General features: G+C 35.6%; 2 protein-coding genes and 1 long non-coding RNA gene across 3 annotated transcripts; 1 reads left to right on the top strand and 2 right to left on the bottom strand.

Annotated features, from left to right (window-relative positions):
* Positions 1-1,151: 1,151 nt before the first annotated feature.
* LOC132253273 (uncharacterized) lies at positions 1,152-2,502 on the bottom strand. Its single transcript, XR_009465121.1, has 2 exons — positions 2,016-2,502; positions 1,152-1,633 (listed from the first exon to the last, which is right to left on the bottom strand). It is a non-coding gene; the product is annotated as an uncharacterized LOC132253273 (long non-coding RNA).
* Positions 2,503-9,510: 7,008 nt separating this feature from the next.
* LOC100255788 (chloroplast protein FOR GROWTH AND FERTILITY 2) lies at positions 9,511-12,381 on the bottom strand. The gene is made up of 2 exons (XM_002270309.5): positions 11,852-12,381; positions 9,511-10,584 (listed from the first exon to the last, which is right to left on the bottom strand). Exons 1-2 carry the CDS (start codon positions 12,182-12,184, stop codon positions 9,766-9,768), a joined length of 1,152 nt encoding a protein of 383 aa, XP_002270345.1. The 5' UTR covers positions 12,185-12,381; the 3' UTR covers positions 9,511-9,765.
* Positions 12,382-15,401: 3,020 nt separating this feature from the next.
* Positions 15,402-20,644, top strand: LOC100260855 (uncharacterized). The gene is made up of 3 exons (XM_002279244.5): positions 15,402-16,004; positions 18,802-19,266; positions 19,762-20,644. Exons 1-3 carry the CDS (start codon positions 15,906-15,908, stop codon positions 20,458-20,460), a joined length of 1,263 nt encoding a protein of 420 aa, XP_002279280.1. The 5' UTR covers positions 15,402-15,905; the 3' UTR covers positions 20,461-20,644.
* The last annotated feature ends 372 nt before the right edge of the window (positions 20,645-21,016 follow it).

Consider the following 21,016-nt stretch of genomic DNA (forward strand, 5'->3'; position numbering starts at 1 on the left):
TAGATTATCTTTCCTCTACAGATGAGACATCATAGATTTACCTTTCTCAAAGAAGCGACTTTCTCAAAGAATGAAATGGAATAAAGGGTTCTAAAAAGAACATGATCTTGTAAATATAGAGAATGCCCTAAAAGAACAGGAGCAGGTGATATGAAGCTTTCTACCCCATGTCACTTTGACATCTCATTCCATGATGTAAAGGAGAAACTCAAAGGAGAACAAAAAAACTACTTTAAAAGCAAAGCATGATTCTGGGTCTCTTCCTCAGAAAGAGGTTGTAATGCTTATTCAAAATGACTATACGAAGAAGGAAACAATTATCAGCATTCCTGACAGTACAATGCATATTGATCATATTCAACAATTCAGTTATATAACAGTTTAATTAAAAGGCATTCTCTATCCAAATACTGAAAGATTCCTGAATATTCCAAACACTGAGAAGCAAAAACTTTATCTGAAACGCAAAGAAACCACATGGATGCTGAGCCAGAAAAGTAAAATGAATCACCATTGTCAACAGCAAGTGGTTTCCCTTACAACAACAGAAGTTTCACATAGGGGTCAGGGCTTCAGAAACAAGCTCATGAGCATAATGCTAGTCCTGCATCCCCCACTTTATGGGGGAATGCCATCCCAATTTATTAGGCCTCAACAGCAGTTAGAGATGGCAAGTGATAATTCTAGATTAGTAGGACCATCAGAATCTCAACCAGCTGCTTCTAAACCATCCCCGAAAAATGTTCTCAATTCTCAAACCAAAACCAAAACGGGTACCAAAACTTAAGGTAAAAGTAGCTACAGATTTTATTATCCTTAAGTTGGTTTACACAACTTCTAACAGTAGCCAACCACTAAAATTAGCCAACTATATAGAGTGTCACTCCACAACCCCATGATGCCTATCTATACAAAACATATCACCTTAAGCACTTGAGACAATCAAACTGAACTCTGTGCTATGTTTGGTAGCCGCAAAAACGTAGATAATCAGAGAATTCAATGAAAGAAGAAGTCCAGAATTTGAAATTCAATTTGTAAATTATCGAAAACTTAAGAAACAACAAGCTGGTCTAAACCGAAAAAAACATAATTTCCTCCATTTTTCAGCTAACCAAACAAAGGAATAATTGAATAACATGCTGAAAAGATAGATGAATAAAAAAAGTCTTCATAAGTCTAAAAATATAATAGATCAATTTCTAATAGTCAACTATCATCCATGAGTTTTGATATCAAAACTTCACGTATAGCCCCAAAACAAAACTAAAACTAAAAATAAAAATAATCTCCATCTCAAATTAGGCATAAAAAAAAGTAGGTCCAAATTTAACTGACAACCAAAGCTTACGCCTATCAATTGGACAAGCAAGAAAGGCCCGAGTTGCACTCATATCACCGGTGAGAGCTTGATATGCTTTCATATGAGATACATCACTCATGCCTCCAATCTTAGCAATCTCTTCAAACAATTGCTCTTCTGTATAATTTTGAAGGTTGCTTTTATCAAGAGCCGCAACAACTGCATCCATTCCAACTCTAATTGACCTTAATTCTTCACTTACAATGTCAGCATATTTTGCTTTTCGCTTTTTTGTTTCTTTGTTTGACTTTGGTGCAGAAACAGATGCATCTGCAAATGAGAAATATGTCTCAGTTGTTGCTTCATTTTCAACATAAGCAAATGTTTCATCTCTGATCCCATGTTGTGATGATCCTAATGGAATTGTGTCATCCAAATTTTGTTCCTGGGCCCAACGAAGTTGTCTTTCTTTTGCACCTGCAGCAAGACTTCCTGTTGCTCGATATTTTCCAAGAAGAATGGGCAACTTATCATAATTTCTAATAGGTTTGTATCTGAGCTAAGATGCTCCTGGGTGTGCCTTTTAACATCAGAAAAAACAAATATTAACAAAACTAGAGTTCAATTGTGATAATGTCTATTAGAAATTTATAACTCTACATTACATGCAAAAATTTTATTTCTAATAACTCAAAAATAATAATTAACTCACCTTAGTGTAAGTAGTCCATACTTCCGTGGTAGCTTCGATCATTTGAGTTGATTCATTGAAACCAAATCCACTACCATTTTGTAAAACTTCTTGAGCAGCATAAAAGTTTTTTTTTTAAGTTTTCATTCTATTTTTTATATGCTCAGAGTTACAACGCAATTCAAAATTTTCCCCAATTTCTCGCGCAACCATTACATAAGCTGTCTTGGTGAAGACTCCTCCTATCTTTTGCCATTTATGCATTTGCTCCATTAATCGATCAACCAAAAAGTTGTTCATTTCATCAATCCAAGTCAAGTTTCTTTTTTCACTTACACTTTTGTGTACTTCAAAGCCTTCACTATGTTCCATCTGAAATAATAATACATATATATATGTTTAAAATGAAAAGTCAAGAGGAGGAGATATAATAATAACTTCATTGTAACTCATTCAAAGTGTGATTTTAACTAGAGAAATTATAGTTCTAAATACAATCATCGTACTTAATATGAAACACAAAAGACTATACAAGAAAAGAACTATAAAATAAAAGGACTCATCAACGGTTTCTATTATAATCTTTCCACATATCCATGGCTATTTTCTCCTTTAAGATTTCTCATTCCTTGCATTTTTCAGCTAAACTCAAAACCATTGATTCAAACTCCGTTTCTTCGCTAAAAAGCTCTCTATCGACCTCTGCTATTAATCTTTCATTTGGATCAACACCCATGAGATGGTTATGGAGGATACAACATGCTAGTATAATATCAGATTGTGTGTCAACAGGGTAATGTGGCTCCGTCCCACTAGCTATTATTGGAAACCTTTTCTTCAAAACACCAAATGCCTTTTCAATTGCATTTCTCAACGACAAGTGTCGAATGTTGAAAACCTCTCTAGCATTTTCTAGTTGATGAACACTATACTTTTTTAAATGGTAACGAGTGCTTCTATATGGGATAAGAAATCCAGTTTTTAGCTAAAAACCCGCATCGGCCAAATAATATTTACCTAAGAAGCATAGACAAAGGATATTTATTATTAGTAATAGTCACTTGAGCTAATAAATTATTATCTAATCACCAATAATCACCTTGTGGAACAATCAATTTATCAAAATCTCTCATTAATGCATTATCTAGGATTCTCGAGTCTAACGCAGATCCTTCCCAACTAGGTAAAACATATGTGAACTTCAAGTCAAAGGAACATGCTGCTAAAACATTTTGTGTTGGATAGTACTTTCGCCCTCGATACCTTTGTACAACATCATTTGACACTTTTACACGAAAATGTGACCCATCAATCGCCCCTATGTAATCCTATAAAGAAACAAAATTATTAGTTTATTTAAAAATATAAATAATATTCTAATGATGTTTATTAGATAAGTAAGTTTACCTTAAAGTAGGTCCAAAATTTGGAATTGTCCTTGATTTCTTGAGGGCACTTTAATCCATCAGGCTGCTTTAAGAAGACATCATTTAAAGATATTATAGTTCTAAGAACTTGATGAAAGTGATGACTAACAGTTTCACTAGAATGCTTGAAATAAAATTTCATAGTTCTATTCCTTAAATTATGGCCAACAATGTGAAGGAATTTGGCAACTTGTTCTTTTACATTACTATGTGCACTATTTCTAAGACGACCTATTCCCCGAAGAATGTTTACTAGTCTTGCGAATGCATCCTTTCCCATACGTAGTTGATTATAACAATCTTCATTATCCATTAGTGTAAGTCTTTCCATCAAAGCATGTCGTTCATAATCTCCTTCATTAGAGATTGATCTCTCCAAATAGTTTGAGTGATGATAAACTGAAACAAGAATTGCCGCATATGCAGCATACATAGATACACAAGTTGCTGCCCATCTTCTAAGTCTTTGCCATTCTTCATTATAAGTCTACATGATAGCAAAGTAAGAGGAATGATTTAGTGAAGTCATTATTCATTCTTGAAATGTGATAGTTAAATTAACTTAATCTAAGATTGATTATGACTATTTATGATAGTTAAATTAATGACAAGTTACCACTTATGGTAAAACAGACCTTACTAGAGTTGAAATGTCTAGTTTAAAGCATGATAACAAAATGAAACTCTTTCTAAGTTCATTATTCAGTCTGAAATTTGCATGATTACTTAAGAATACTTAGTCCTCCACTTGGTTTTGGGATGAATGAAGAAGAATAGAGTATTAAGAAGAAGATGATGAATGAATGACAAAGAAGTGAACTTACCTGAGATCGTTCAGTTGCCAAAGGGTCACTCGGATTTTTATTAGGATGAACTTGCTTTGCCTGCACAAATAATAGAAAAGTAAATTAGGTAAAAAGAAATGGAAAACCCATACACTATTTTAGTTCAAATGAATCTCTATTTTAGTTCAAATGCAACAAAAAAAAAACTATGTTAGGAAGCAATCCCAAACATGGCCTTGATTTTTTGTGTTTATTTTGTTTCTATCTCTTTTGTATTTTTGGTAGATAAACTGAATGGGCCTTAATTTTTATCAAATGTTAAATGCCAGTGATGTTTGGTATTGGGAAAGTAATGAGGAAACAAAATAAATTATAATTGGTGGGTCCAGATCAATGAGAGCTGATAAGCATCTAGAATAACTACTTGATATTAAAAAAAAAAAAAAAAAAAACTTTATGGTTGAAGAATCCCAATCAGGGAGAGAGAGAGTGATGTCTGCTCATTCATAATTTAAATTGGGTATGTTTTTGCCATGATGTAGGTTTTGACAAAGGAAAGAGCTGCCTGCAACACTCCCAATGTTATTTTTATATTATTTTTATAGGACAAACTTTCAGATTAGGGTACATAGATTAATAATAGTTAATTAACCCATTGAGAGTATAAATGAGTCTGATTGGAAGGTATAGAGTGGAAGTTTGAACATCATTCTTACACGTCATAAAGGAACCAAGATGATGAAGTATGAAAAAACTTGTAGATTGGCACTTCTACAATTTGAGACAATGAAGCTGTGGGGACTGGAAGCTTATTATGAATAAACTTGTAATTAACTACTACACGTTGATGAATATCATATCTTGTGCACGGAGAAGAAAAACCCGAGACGTGATAACTAATGAGTTGTTTGAGAGAGTTTCACAAAGTTTAAAAGTGAAACGTTATGGTACTTGGCACTTGATGATCTTGATGCTGCTAGAGAGGCAGATCACCCGACACTTCCAGAATCATATTGGCATTGCGCATCTAGTATTTGTCCACTGATCTGCTTATTCTTCTATTTTTAAGATTCATCGTTTATTTTTCTGTGCCATTTTGAAGTGAGGATCAACATTTTGGTTTCACAGAAACCCTTCAGTTATTGCTGCATTTTGTTCAATTTTTAACAATCATGTCAGAGAGTGGGTCTCCATCAAGATGCTAAGAGCCATATCGGCATGCTAGTGGAAAATTCACTGGCACTCCATAACGACCTTCATAACTAGATTTTCCTAAATTGGTCGACTATGCACTAATTTGGCAGATCTCTAGCATTATGATGGCTTCGAATTTTAGGGGGTCTGGATACGTTCTCAATGTTTAGGAAATGAATCTGGGGCTCTAGTTTTCTGTAGAAACTGCTACAAACTAGTTGGAGATGTTTCAAGTTTTTGAATGTTGTTATAGCTTAGTTAGAGATGTGTTCAATTATTTAAGGCTGGTATGCTTAAGGTTTATCATTAATCCTTGTGGCAAAAATATACCAAGGGCTTATAAGCTCATCAGGTTTGGGTTATAATTAATTAACTTCGACACTGGTATCATGTTCTGGCTTTGCCCTCAATTGGGCCTTGTTGCTAACAATTTACTAATTGATGCTAATGTCCACAACCATTGTAAAGTTTTGGGCATGAATGCGTCAATTAATAACAGAATCTAATAGGATGGTAAAAAAAATCTGAAAGTTTATCCTATAAAAATAATATATCCCTCTGTACCCTTTGGACTTTGAAGCAAAATAGGAGTATCTAACAAGGTAACATCTGAAGCAAATAGTCACATTGTGTTGACACAATTACACAAGGTGCAATTGGAGAGTCTGGGTATCATAGCATGCTTCTCAAAACTACATAACAAAATTTCCTTGACAATGTCAGTTGATCTATTCAACATTTCCATATTCACTAAACCTATAGGATGGTAGTGGTAAATTATGGCACAGTGATTTAGTTTCCCCGACATAATTTCTCCTTCACTACAAAAGAATGTTATAAAGAGCACAATCATATTCCCCTTCATCTTCCATATCAAAACAATCCAGTATTGTAGGCTCAGGTTTGTTCCAAAGGGGAAACTTCTTTGTTTTGTACTGACCAAACCACAAAAAGGCACATGTTCATTTTCTCAAATAATTAATAAGTTTCTCAAGTGAACAATTCCCACATGGTTCACTTTAACCCTGTTGCACATTGGATGAAACCTGACATTCCTTTTTCAAATCAAGAAAAAGGCTTCAACCAATTCACTCTGTCATGCTTATGCATTAACCCAAAAAAAAAAAAAAAAACAAATAGGAAAGAAAAAAAATCCTCAAAAAAATAGGAAGTCAACTGCTAGAATTTCCCTTCTCGGGGTCTCTTCCATAAACTCTAAGGTAATGAACCTTTTATTTTATTTATATTAGCATTCCTTATGTTAATTAATAATGTACTAAATATCAAACAATTGAAAGGATATTTCTTTCTTGCTCATAGCATTTAGTTGTACACTTTAGTCAATATTCATGAGATTGACAGGGTGGATACCTGTAATTTAGGATCTGCCCAACATAGCCATATCACCCTCAAATAAGAAGGGAGATCTTCTTCTAGCAATGGGTTCTCCATTTGGTGTCCTTTCACCTGTGCACTTCTTTAATAGGTATTTTTCCTTTGTTGTCTAAATTCATTTGATGCTTCAACTTTTGGTTTGCTACTTGAAAAGATTGCTCTGTGAAGCATCATCTCAATGTAAATTATTTGGAACATACCTTCAAAATTTTTAATAAATTGCCTTTTATTTAATTTTTATGTTCCTCCTGTGCTATCTCCAATTGATAGGGCTGGTTTTCTTTCAATCCCTACCTCACATTGGATTGTATATATGAAGGGAGAGGTGAAGCTGGTCACTGTCTAATATATTTTCATTTTTGCTGTTCTTTTATTATTTTTCTAGATTATTTTTAAATGAAAACACATCAACAAATAGCCTTCAAACTTGATTACTTATACACAACATCAAACTTTGTAAAGCTAAATAATTTAAGAATCCAATTGAATGACATCACATAAACACAAAAATAAATTAAATAATGGAATATTCATACAATCTATTCCACTTTGAACCCATTACACGAGTTGAGAATTTCTGCCTTATGGATTTTCTTAGAGCTCCAGAGAGTCATAATGATCATAGCCTACCAATTGATGCTTACTGTATAACTTAAGTTCTGTAACTACTCTCATAATGTAAGCAAATCAAGAAATACAGAGAGTTATTTGGGAATCCCCTAGAATACACAATTGTAGACCCATTCCCCCAACCAAATTATGAAAAAACCATTAGCCAGTAAACAATAGCAGAACATCAAGGGTAAAAATCAGATCAAATCCAGAAAGCAACAAGTTAGGAAAGTTTAGAAAAATTCTGGCGAAATTTAAGAAACGGGAAAGGCAAAAGCAACCTAGAAACTCAAACAGAGAACCCAAGAGAGAACGATTAGCTTGGGTTCCGGGTTTTCACAGGATGAGGTGGATTGGAGTTCAATTCATACCTGATCTGAAGACATGGATCCGAATACATTCACTGGATTTGAAGAATCCATTTCATCCATGGGAACTTGATTTGAAGAGCGCACTTCATCCATGGGAACTCGGGTGCCTGAAAATGGTAGGTTTTCGGCCCTGGAAGGTGGTCGAAGTGATTGTGGTGGCCGTTGAAATGGTCGACGACGGTGAGAAGCCATAACCACCAATGAAGAGGAAGTGAGAGGTGAAGCCTCGGTGAAGAAGAGCCCGATAAAATTCCCCCCCTTTGCCCTTCTCTTTTTCTCTTATTTTCCTCGTTATTTTTTAAGGAAAATAATACGGAAAATATTACAATATTTTCTTTAATACTTTCCTTTATATTTTTTTTCCATCTTATTTTCCATGTCATCCAAACTAAAGAAAACCATTTTCCTCTACATTTTTTTTTCCTTTTTTTAGCATTTTCCAAGAACCAAACAGAGCCTATAAGTTTGGTAATATCCCTCTACTACCATCATAGACCCCCAAAAAATCTATAATTTTTCTTCGTAATATATCACATCACGAAGTTTTAGGTTTGACCAAGAAAGAATTCGGGTCACCAAGCTATAACACATCCTTTTATTCTTCTTTATTTTTCTACAAATTTTTTCTTTTCATAGATAAGTTTGAATCGAATTATAAGCACAGGATTTGAAGTTGCGGACAGAGGGTGCACGTGGCCCAAGTACTGGGGAGGTGGGGTTTCTTTGCGGCCAATTTACTCATATTTGGTTTGTTAGCGTGAACCAATTAGGATAAATTGATTGGTTAGACAAGTGGGTATGGAAATTGTTGGGGCAGCTAGTTCAAGAGTTTGGTTCGCTGGTGCCAATAATAAAGAACGAGTGGAAGTTCCACTTGTTCTTTTTGAAGCACTTCCTGTTTTGCATCTATCTGGTAACCTAAAATGTCTTACCAATTTCTTCTGTTTTTCAAAAACTCTCTGGAGAAAAAAATGTATGCCACTTTCAAAGCTTAAAGCTACCAAATCTCTAGGATGCTGACCAAGGGATTTGTAGTTTTTATCAACCATTAAATTGGAACTGTGAAATTTGATTTGCAAATATCTTTGCTAGGATCATTCGAATGACGAGAGTACTTAACAGAGTATAACACCCATTTATGGTAATTTACTTCACTGATATCCTCACAGCCATCTACACTACTTTGTTAATCCATGTACATTTTTTAAAGAAAATTTTAGCATCGTGGATCAACCTAATGGATGATTAAGATAGTGGGTGTGTTACTATCATATAAATTATTTCAAATTTAATATTCTATTAATTCTTTTTGCAACTTGACTGATTACATGATTGAATTAAACTTGAAAGTTTATGAGCAACAAAGCAGTGGTCAAAAGGGATCTCACTATTTTATATATGGACAGATATAGAGGTTGATGGATTACATACTGGTCCACTCTCAGAAGAAGTCATGGTTGGTGAGGTGGGTACGCATTCGTGGGCTTCACTTTTCTGGTTTTTATTTTTATTTTTTCTCTTAATAGACAATATTTGACCATAGAATTTGACTATTCTTCCACTATGTTAGCATGAATTAATGGGTTTAGACAAGTGGGTATGATTGTGGTGGTGGAAATTAGTAATTGGTTTGGTGGCTAGTGCCCAATAATAAAGATAGGTGAGAGTTGACATTTTTTCTACTTATACCATTCATTCCATATTAAACCAGAACGATAAAGTCGACAGTAGAACCAAACTCACAACTAAATTAGAGAGAAGAGAACTATACTCTGATTGGGACAATAGTCACAAGAAATATGCAAGTCTATCTGAGCTATCATATATAAAGCTACATCGTGTTCCATGAAAATCCTAAAAGAGATTCTTTGAGTATGAAATATGAACTTCCAAGTAAGAAAGAAAAGATGGATGAAGATTCTTGTGGAGATGGAGAGTTCCTTGCGCAACTTTGTAAGGGGCTTTGTCCCGAAGACTATAAGATAAGTCAATAAAGGCTGAACCCAAAAAACTGGCTGAAAATGATGGCAAGTCCAAGAGCAATTGCTACAAGTGAAGAAGCCCAAGTCAGTTTCTCGGTTACTCTAGGGACCCTTTCTTTTAATGCCTGGCTGCATGAACCTATAAACACCGTGTAACTTCCCATTGCAACTACCGTTCCAATCAAGAACATACCCAGAAAGGCAGCACCAGCTATGCGTGAAGGTAAGGCAAGTGCTGGTAAGATGATCATTAGGGCATCTGGTTGTAATCCATGAACAATGCCGGTAGCAAAAGTTGCAAACCCAATTTTCTTCTTTCCAACAACTGGAGCTTCGAGGGAATCATACATGCTAACATCACACTCGCCATTTTCCAGGACAACACAAGGTGCAGGAGACTCTGATGCTTCCCTTATTCCCATGGCACCAATAACGAGTAAGGTGAAGCCTACCACTCTTGTGCCCCATGTGCGGAGAATCTCTATATGAAGCCGATCCTTGAGTAGTAGAAACAGCAAACCAAAAATCAATTGCCCAGCATCATGGCCACAGCCCCAAAGTGCTCCAACTAGAGCACTCTCCACCCTGGTGCGCCCAATAGAAAGTGGAGCCAAAGCAGCAAGGTGGTCTGGTCCTGACAGTGTGTGTAAGCAACCAGCAAAGAAGCCAGTCCAAGCACTACTTAGCAGCTCAGTACGAACGATTTTTCCATTGACAGCAGAAGCAGCAGAGAACCCAGTAGCATATGCTGAAGAAGTAATAATTGGGTGGACTAAGAGCACAAAGAGAGCTGACACTAGTAGTACTGCTCCAGCAGTGATGACCTGGAATATTTTAGAAAGAACAAGCTGTTTAGTTTATCAAGAATCAATAAGAATTACACATTAAATATGGTTGAGTAAGATATACAGCAGCCGGAACTGCCTTACAATGGTGTTTTCCTCCACACCCTCATAAATTTATGACTATAAGGACTTGCCAGTTCATTAGTCCTGACTAAAGACAAAGAAAATCTTGTTGGCATTTTGACTTCCAAGGCTTATAGGAAAATCACTTTGCTAACATTCAGATACCCATTCCAATTGGAGAAGATTGTGCAGTTTCTGGAACTTATGGGTGCATTTGGTATGTGAGAATAGTAATGGGAATAGGATGAGAATGAGGGTAAACATAATATACTAAGTAGAAGAGAGGAATCAAAATCCTGATGAGAGTAGGATTTGGCTTCCACGACAATCAATTCAAAAACATGAATGAAAAAGGCACAGAATTGATTATCCATTCCCATTCTCTATCCCAGCATTCTAAACATGCCCTATGTTAGTGTTACTATGTTGACCTAAAGCAAGATCAATGAAGCCATTTCTTCCCAGTCCCAGTATTTGTTTTTTCCTGCAACAACTAAACCATAATGCCTCTGATTTTGTTAACCAAAAACCCCCACTCTGCAAATGAAGCTCCAAAACCGACTGAACTGACCTCAATTCTTCTAGAGAATCTCACCCTAACAGATAGGAAAACAGCTTCATATGAAAGTGCCTAGAAACCACCATTCTTTGACATTAAATTCATCTTCCACATTCACCCAATAGAACTCAAGCAAAAGAAGGTGCCACCTAAAATCCTTTCGATGCTAAAAATTGACGGCATAACGAAATGGGGGAGGAGGAATAATATTGAGAATAAAGCAGAATCAGACAATAACTAAAAGAATGCTCTACTGATATTCTACTCATCAGGGAAAAAAAAAACAAAAGGTTGATTTTTGAATTAGCTGAGAAACCGATTCTATCTACCATTTAAGTACTTAACAACAACAAAGAACAGAAGAACAAGAGAAGAATTAAAATCAAAGCCAATAGATTAACTTAACTCAGTGGAAACCAAAAAGGGAAAAAAGAAAGATGTCCTTCTGCTCCGTTTGGTTGGTGAGAAAAAAGTGGGGAAAAAAAAAAAAATCACCCGACTAAAGCGAAGCTTTTCAATCTTCTAAAAGCCAAAACAAAGAACATCAAAACCACAATTGAATTTTCCACTCCCAAATTTTTCTCAGAACAAGAAGGACCGATATGGAGGCAACACACAACACACCTTTTGTTGATTCGAAGCAGCTCCCACTATGCGCTTGAGAAAATGAGATCCGGGTGTCGACGAAACATCTGGATCGGGGGAAGAAGAAAACGACGGCCCCTTCTTCGAGCAATGAGCATGAAATTTGAGGCGGCGAAAGGAAGAAGAAGAAGAAGAAGAGGATGAATTCTCGAGAGCACAGAAAGCCGAGCCAAGTTGGACGAAATAAGGACGCTTAAGAAAGGAAAGCCGGAATGGAAGGGCGTCGTTTCGGGAGAGGCGGTGGGGAGAATGGGCGGGTTTTAGAAAGGGTTTGGAAAGGAGGGAAGAAGAGGAGTGGATAAGCCTCTCCATAGCGCCTCTCTCGGTGGGCTAGGCAAGCCTGTCTGAAAACTGTAGGTAAGGCGGGGATATAGAGGATATTGAGAATGGACCTCTGCGCGTGTTGTCTTGTGCTGAGCACGAGTATTTGTGTGCTGTCCTTGCGCTTTCGTCTCTGTACCAGCTTTGGAATGCTTAATCAAACAAGCGGTGAGAACTTTCTCATTTCACTATCGTTAGGCACCTTCCGAGTTTGCACTAAAAATATTGTTTTTTTGGCAATAAAAAAATTAAAAAAAAAAAAAACAAAAAAACTCCCTTTTTGTAAAATATTCACCAAATAAGCACTTCTCCGTTCACATCCGCATCCCTCAATTTCAATTATTCACAGCCCATTTGATGACAAAAATAAAACTGGCTTTTGAATTATATTTTTAAAATTGGGAAATAAATAAATATTATAAAAATTCATTGAATATGAAACAGTTTTTGGTATAAAAGAAAATTAATTTTTATAAAAATAATATTTTCTTAATTTTTATATTAAACCTTTTTAAATCAAATATAATAAACTTACTTAAGTAGGTAGGGAAGCCCTCATCTTTAACCTTATATAGATGAGCTTCTTAAATATTTAAAGAAAAAATCCATCCATGAAAGCTATTTTTATGGATGAGTCTACACTTCCTAATTTTGTTTATTTAGATTTTCAAAGACAATTAGGTTTTTATTTGATTAAGCTTTTAAAAATTAAAATTATCCTCATTTTTCTTAAAAATTATTTTAAGATGCTATTTTAAAAATAAAATCAATCACATAGCTAAAGGGATTAATGGTAATTCTACTTTTTCCTTCCACAATTTTAGATAAAAAGTTTTCCATATGCAACTTTCTTGACATACGTATCTCATGCATGATACAAAGAAAAGTGTTGGATGAGATTGGTGTGATGTCACATCGGGTAATGGAGAAAGTTTCTAGCACTTCTTTCAACTATATAGATATAAGAACCCCTTGGACCCAAAGAGGATAATATCTACTCGGTTGGATGCACGAATCGTTACAAATGGTATCAAAAACTAATCTCTGACCTTGATGAGGGTTTGTTTGGTCTCATATAGGGTATTTGTCTGTTTGGTCTCGCAACCTTGTAGGACACAACAAGGACATTACATCTATGGGACACTCATTATCGTTTAGCATGATCGCACTCTATCTAGCACAATGTTTGTTTTGTGCAATCGTCATGCATTATTATCTATCCACCCTAAGGTGCAGACAGATATAAACCATCTATGCACTATGCATTCCCACCTACCAAGTATTAACTACAGTAGGAATTAAGTGCATCAATTAACATAATCGTTACTAAGCATAAAATGTCAGACTTCAAGGCTCAAAAGTCATTATAAGCCAACAATCATTAATATTAAAGACGATAAAAGCACAATCAAAGCATAATAAGTGCAATAAAAAATAATAAATATTTTTTTAATAAAGAATATTGTATAGAATATTTCCTAAATTAATATATTATTGTAATATTAGATTTCCTTATAAAATAAGGAAGGTTGTTGGAAATATCACTATAAATATTCTAGGTTATAAGAAAAAAAAGTTATGAGATGGAGATAGTTTATGAAGACTGTGTGGATAAAGACTATAAAGACTACGTGGATAAAGATGTGAGAAAAAACAAGAGGCATCTGGTGGAATGAGATGACTCATGGTAAGATATGGATACAAAGAGTGGGGAAACATGGAATGTTTCGGGAACTCCATAGTTGTATCTAGTTTTGCCCTCTGTAATATTCTCTATTGTATAATGGAATGATTCTTTCTCATCCGTGAACATAAACATGGTTGACCAAATAATGTTAAAACCTTGTGTACTGATTGTTTTATCTTTATGTTCTTAATCTAACATTATTGGTATTAAAGCTTCCGCTAACAGAACAAACTTTGTTAAGAAGTGTCCCAAATTCCAAATTAGTAAAAAAAAAATTTGTAAAGAATATTGTATAGAATATTTCATAAATTAATATATTATTGTAATATTACATTTTCTTGTAAAATGAAGAAGGTTATTTGGAAATATCTTTATTTTGGGTTATGAGGGGAAAAAGTCATAATATGGAGATGGATTTGTAGAGATTATATGAGGTGGATAGAGATGTGAGAGAGAACGAAAAATACTTAATGGAACGAGGGAGCTCATAATAGGGTATGAATACAAGGCTGGGGAAACATAGGATTTTTTGAGAACCCAATAATTGTATCTAGTTTTATCCTCTATAATATTCTCTATTGTATAGTGGAATGATTCTTTCTCATCTGTGGACGTAGGTATGGTTGATCAAACCATGTCAAAACCTCATGTATCGTATGTGATTATTTTATCTTTCTGTTCTTGATAACATTGTTTACATTAAAGCTTCCATTAACATAACAATAGATTTGACTCCTTAATGATGTTGGGGTGGGAGGGGATCCCGTCCAATATGTTATGTTCAATCTATTAGGGATGATGTTCGATAGCTTCAATGCCTACCATTTCCTGTTTTATGCATTTCTTTGGGAGTACTAAAGCAAAAAATTAAAAAAAAAAACATTTAGCTTTCGAACTTTAGTTCAATATGCTTTCGGAGCTTAGTAAAGCAGTTGGCATGCTCTACATGGCACTTAAGAATGGTTGATTTTTTTGTCTACTACCTGTTAAACTTTCATTAGGATTTTGAATATATCAAATTCTTCTACATTTGTGAAGCAGGTGATAGTCCTTGAGCTCTCTCTTTTGTACTTCATACGTAGCCATCATGCAATTCGTGTTCATTTCAATCAATTGTTTACCTTTAATCTTCCTAGTTCACACCTTTGTTTGTAACATGTTTTTCCTTTTTCCCTTTTTTATTTGATTGTTCCAAGGGAAAAAAAAAACTATTCGGCCAGAGGAAATAGAACAATTTGGTCCTAGCTCCTCTTTTTTTTTTTTTTTTTTTTATTTCATAATTGAGTCTTAGGCCTTTTGTAATAGCACTCATTTGTGGACGCTTGAGGTGGACCACTCCAAACCTTCTAGAACTCTTACTAGACCAAAGTACCAAGAAAAATCAGAGATGAATCGGGTTCAAATAAAGAACTTCCATCCATGTTGTCTTTGTCTTCGTAAGACAGAAGGGATCACTCGTGGAAAATTTTGTTTGCCTTGCTTGATAAAGAGGTTAGCTTCCCATTCTTATCGGTTTAGATACAAGGCTCTTACTTCAAATCTTATTGGTAATGGTCCCTTGATCCTTAGCCGCTGGTCCTTGGGACCATGAACCAAATTGGTGCACACTTTTGAGGTTCATGATGTTCTTGGAGGATGGGATAATCTAATCTTATGAATAGTTTCCAGGGATTTCTCCAACTCAAGCTTTGTTGGCTTCATTGCTACATATGTCATTATCCTTTTGGATGCTCAAGATAAACCCATGACATCTATCTTGCTTTCTATCACAGTGGATCCTCTTGCCCCAACGATTGAGGAAGAGTTTGTTAACCGATGTCGGGTCTGATTATGGCCTGGGCCACCAATTGGGCTAAGCCCAGGCCATTAAACGTCTGAAAACCTAGAGTGACGTGACAACCCGATTCACAAAATCTCATGGAGAAAGCCCGACTCCCAAATGCGTCCCTCGAAGCTCTGGTCAGGACTCTGGTGTGGCCTTTTCAAATTCCAGCTCTATCACCCTCGCTGCGCTAGGGTTTAGAAATGGAGCCCATAACTTCAGTTGTTGACAAATTGAAAGGATTCGCCAAGTCCAGCCACGAATTCGTTAACGGCCTCGTTCCCCGCCGCGACCGCAATCCGGTAATTCCAATATTCTCCCTTCAGTTGTTTATTTTCTTCATTCAATGGTGCTGCCTGATGTTTGATTATCTTCTTTATTGTTTATTGTTATAAAGGCTGATTTTTTTATATGCGCCGCCCATTTACTCAGTCTATACGACTCCTGAGAAATTTTGATGTCATTTCATAACAGCATGCTGCCCCTTATTTCTAATTCACCGGAGAAACTTGCACATTTTCTTAACACGGGTTTGGATCTCAGTGAGGAAAGGGAAAGGAAGGGAAAGGAAGGAAAATGAGCTTCTTTGAATTCCTTTACTTTGTTTTTTTCTTCTTCTTGTTCAACTTCATTGGCTTTTGAATGAAGAGTTTAAAATATGTGTGGGTTTTGCATAATTTTCATTTCATATAATCAGGGAAGACAAATGGAGTGATACGCAACCAGTGAAGCAGGAAATTAGTGATATGAAATTCTTGATAGAACAAGTTTAACTGGGTTGGGCTTTTGATTTTAGAGAACTCAGTTTTAGAGTTTTTAAATGCAACTTTATATCCATTTCATCTACCTTAGAACACTGTTATTTTTTTTCTTGGTTTCTTTTGAGATGTTTAATATTCTTTCTTTTATATAAAGGGGTTTGCTATTGGATCATTTGGACACTTGATTCTAGAATTATTATCCAATGTGAAACAGTAGAACTAATTTGCCCTTTCTTTAGCAAGTTGGAGAAAACTTGCTTCATGCGTGTCAATGAAGCTCATTTCCAGATATGAAAGATAATCTACATGTGATGTAGAGAATTAGTCACTTTGATGACTTCAATTTTGTTTTGAAGAAAGGCATCCCTCAAATTTCCATGGACAACTTATTTGAAGACTACAAAAAGACTTGGCAAAATTTTTTTTAGGAAAGGCAGAGCGATGGGTGACTAGTTTCTTAAGCTTTAGGGTCAATGCAGTAATACTAGAATTGTTTATAGGCAACATGCATTTATCAAAAAGCTCAAAGATTACTTTAACAATATGTGTTTAATGGTTTCTCAGAATGACCCGAGCTTATCATGGAACAATGCCTTCTCCGGTGTTGTTGATGTTTCTCTTTGTTTTTGTGTTGCTTTGAGGTGTTTCTTTGTATACATCCTGTGTACTTTGGAACGCCTTCTCCAGCATTACTTTTTATAAATTGATTTTGATTATCTATCAAAAAAAAATCACGGAACAATGCCACTTAGATAAATTAAAATTTTGCTTTTTTTTCTTCCTTACTAGGCATGAGTAGGAAGAATTTATTTTTGGTTGATAGAGATGACCAACCTTTCATTCAACCTTTGGGAAGGAATATACTATGATTTTGCAGGATTTAAAAATCCTAGCCCTATATCTAAATCTAGAAATTAGTATGTTGCTTTCTTATATTTTCTTTTTGTTTATCTCTCAATAAGTCAGAGAAAAGAACCTTTCATCCTAATAAAAAAAATAAGGATTGGTTGAGAGAAATATGTACACAATTAAAATCTCTTAATCCATTTTTCTTGACTTTTCCTTCCATAAATTCTCTGCCTTGAGGAGCACACTGGCACAGTTATGAGTTATCTTTAGCTGCATCGACATCACTAAGTCTTTCTAGAGAATCTGCAGTCATTTAATGCAGTCTTGAGCTTCTTATGCTTGTTTACAAAAACAAAAATTCCACCATCTGCCATCTCCTGTTACCAAGGATCATAGTTTCAATCAAGTCATTGCTGATACAGCATTACTACATGGTTTCAAGCCATACAAGTTCCAGAGCCAATATGCTCTCCATCATTCAATGTGGAATTGACATTTGACAATAAAATATATGTTTCTAGTGGAAAAATAATTATACTTGAAATACTAAATTTTTTAAATTATTGATATTATCATAGATCTACCAAAGCAAGTATTTTTATGATTATTTAAGCAAGTTAAGAAATAATAAATGTTTTTTATTAATTTGTTGAGTACATCTATTGTACTGTTTTTAAAGAAGATTACTTTTTGGAATATTTTGAACTTTTCAACTAGAGTATTTTATGTGTCATTGTTATTAAACTGAGATGCCACAACTGATTTGTCTCAAGATATCTAGTTTGCAGCCGACACCACAACTTTGAACTATGCCTGCTATCAATTTACTTTGATAAAGTCCTTGACGATTCATGAAAAGTGCACACATCTAAGCATTTGAAGCACTGGAAATATTGAAAAGGAGGAATCGCTATTATTATTTTCCAGGTGCTACAAAAATTATGGGGGTGATATCCATGTGGATCTAAAATGATAATTTTTTAATTAATAGATAGTAAGAGTCTTTCCCCCATCAACTGATAACTTTTGAATTAATAGATAGTAAGAGTCTTTCCCCCATCAAGTCTTGCCCATGTCCTGTTAAACTCCTATTGATTATTGCACCTTGTGTATCTGCTTTCACAATAGCATCGATCCATTCAACCACAGCCACAAATAGCATTTAAACTACAATATTCAGGGCCAGACTTGGAATTATTGCTGCACCTTCTCCTAGGTATTCAGAAGAATCATAAATGTGATAGTTTCCTCCCATGATATTAGTTAAGTTTATGAGATGGTGTGGTTACGAAAAAACCATTTGAGATCTCATGACTCTTCTACTTGCATTCATGGTCAAATTTCGAATTGCAATATAATATCCTGAATCTGATAGGCACTCATCTTATGCTTCTTCTATTTGCAATTTTTTCTTTGATTTTATTGGTTTCATAATAAGCCGCGTGATGTCTTATAGGGCTTTACCATTCTTCCTACAATGTCTTTTCAGATAGAAATCTTGAAGAGGTTGCAGCGGGAAGCATTTTCAGATTTGATGAAGCTTAGAGACCGACAAGATAAGGTTGAGCGAATACTATCCTACAAATCTTCCACTGGAAGCCCATTCAAAGAAGCCAATACCCATGTAATGGGAGAGGTTGATGTCTTAGGGGCTTTATTGATGAAGGATAATGTTGATCAGCAGGATTATGATGCCTTTAATAGAGCTGGAATGAGAACTGGAATTGATTCAAGGTTCACTTTCAAAACGACGATTCGACAGAGTGACACTCTTGTAGCTGAGTTTGCGGCCAGCCAGAAAGGCCAGGGGTATCTTGGTCATGACTTTGGAAGTCCACTTTCACTAGCAAAAGTGCTTTATGTGGCTAATGTTAGTGACTGGTTTTCTGCAGTTGCAGTGCCAGTCGGAGCTCAATGCAGGGATGTTGGATTTGCTACAGATTCTGCTCACCAGGTACTATCTATTTGGTAATTTATATTGTTGGGCTAGTAGTGAAATATTTTATGCGTACGTCAATAAAGTCACTATATACCTGTTGGTCTAAATGGTTGGTGACCATTGATTACATGCACTTGGAAGGTTTTTCAGCCTGCAAGTGCACTTTGTTGGATGCTTTTAACCTTGTAGTGGAAATACATATCACCCACTTCTCACACTTATGTTCAGGCATTAAAGTTTGTGGATTAGTATTTTCTTTTTCTTTTTGGTTTCCACTTTTGTGGAAATAATATTTCTTCATAGACAGAACATTAGATTGAATATATTAATGTGCATGGTGTTATTCTGTTGTAGCAGCAATTTGGTTTCACAATTAACTTATAAGGAATCATGGTGGTGGTGCACTTTTTGCTCCTAATGTGTTTCCTCATTAAATTCCATTCCTATTAATACTGAGCCTTCTAATTTATATCTGGTGGGTTAATGATGATTTTATCTTGTACTTGGCAGGGAAAGGGTCTTACTGATTTTTCATCTTTTGGGCCACCAATTTTGAATCAACATAATGGTAGTGCCATTGGCTTAATGGTGAGAAAATCGAAGCTTGTTGCTTCCTTAGCTCAGTTTGCTTCTGGACTGGGAGTAGAGCCTTGCACTGATGGAATAAGGGACTGCTTCAGTACTTTTGGGCAAGTTGTCTGTCAACTTTCAGAAGGAACAAAACTCTCTCTTATGGGTCTTCACCAAGTGCCTAGACCATTAAGTCAACAGTTCAGGCTTGGAGCCCTTACAATGCCAGTAAGCATTTTGAAACTTCGTAAAGCTCCTAAGACATCCGTGGAAGCATCTGATCGCCTCTTGGGCACAGACATGGAGGAAAGGGTCTCTGCTGGATCATTTGCTGTCATGCTTGAGTCAAAGCTTGACGATAGCACTAGAATTGGAGGTTGGATTGAGATGAAAAATTCAGGTCCCCAACATCTACAGTGGGCTCTTTCTGTGTCTGATTCCCCAGAAAATGAATTTGGATGGAGTTTGAGCTTAGGTGGGATAATCAAACGTCCCACAAGCTGGGACCATTTCCAGGCTGAAGCCTCTCTAAAATTCAATTTAGGAAAGAGATTCAGCTTGCAGCCAGGTCTTATATATGTAATGGATGGAAATGCCCAAATACCTGTTGTTATGCTCCGGTCTAGTTGGTCCTTGTGATCACTATTTTCATTCCAAGTTTTTTTTCCCCGCCTTTTTTGGTCTACTTTCTATGCCAACTTCCAGTTGCTGTTATTTGGGAAGCCTTTTTCTCACAAAAGGTAATGCTCTGTGGCCTTTTTTAGTCATCACATTGTAGTATTACATGGTCTTATCATTCTCATAAAAGTTTCTTTTTCGAAAATTCAGGGTAAGAAAAGAAAAAAACAAGGCACTAACTTTTAATATTTCTAACCTGGTCCTCATACATATTCAGGCCGCCCTGCACCGCCTGTGTATCCTCGTGATGCTGCCAACCAGAACTGCACGAGTTATTGGTAACATCAAAGAACCTCATAGTAATAGCTCTGAGGTGGTTAGTTGTAGGCTTGCTTCTGGACAAGCTAACTGGACGATAAATACTAGGCTGCTAATATGGGTCCTAGTTGATCAATAATTGTTTCAGGGAAGGAAGAATTCCTAGAAAAAGGTAGGGTGGCGAACGAGGGCCCATTGGTTTGTTTTAACTTGGACGGAGTTGCATCCTTCGATGAATCTCCAGCAAAAAAAAAGAAGA

Source organism: Vitis vinifera, chromosome 18 (genome assembly GCF_030704535.1).
Source record: "Vitis vinifera cultivar Pinot Noir 40024 chromosome 18, ASM3070453v1".
NCBI classification, from domain to species: Eukaryota; Viridiplantae; Streptophyta; class Magnoliopsida; order Vitales; family Vitaceae; genus Vitis; species Vitis vinifera.

Bases quoted from the DNA above. Each gene is read 5' to 3' on its own strand.
- LOC100255788 (XM_002270309.5), bottom strand. From the start codon at position 12,184: ATGGAGAGGCTTATCCACTCCTCTTCTTCCCTCCTTTCCAAACCCTTT. The intron at 10,585-11,851 runs GTGTGTTGTGTG...AAAATATTCCAG, and splicing joins CTGCTTCGAATCAACAAAAG to GTCATCACTGCTGGAGCAGT.
- LOC100260855 (XM_002279244.5), top strand. From the start codon at position 15,906: ATGGAGCCCATAACTTCAGTTGTTGACAAATTGAAAGGATTCGCCAAG. The intron at 16,005-18,801 runs GTAATTCCAATA...ATGTCTTTTCAG, and splicing joins CCCGCCGCGACCGCAATCCG to ATAGAAATCTTGAAGAGGTT. The intron at 19,267-19,761 runs GTACTATCTATT...TGTACTTGGCAG, and splicing joins CTACAGATTCTGCTCACCAG to GGAAAGGGTCTTACTGATTT.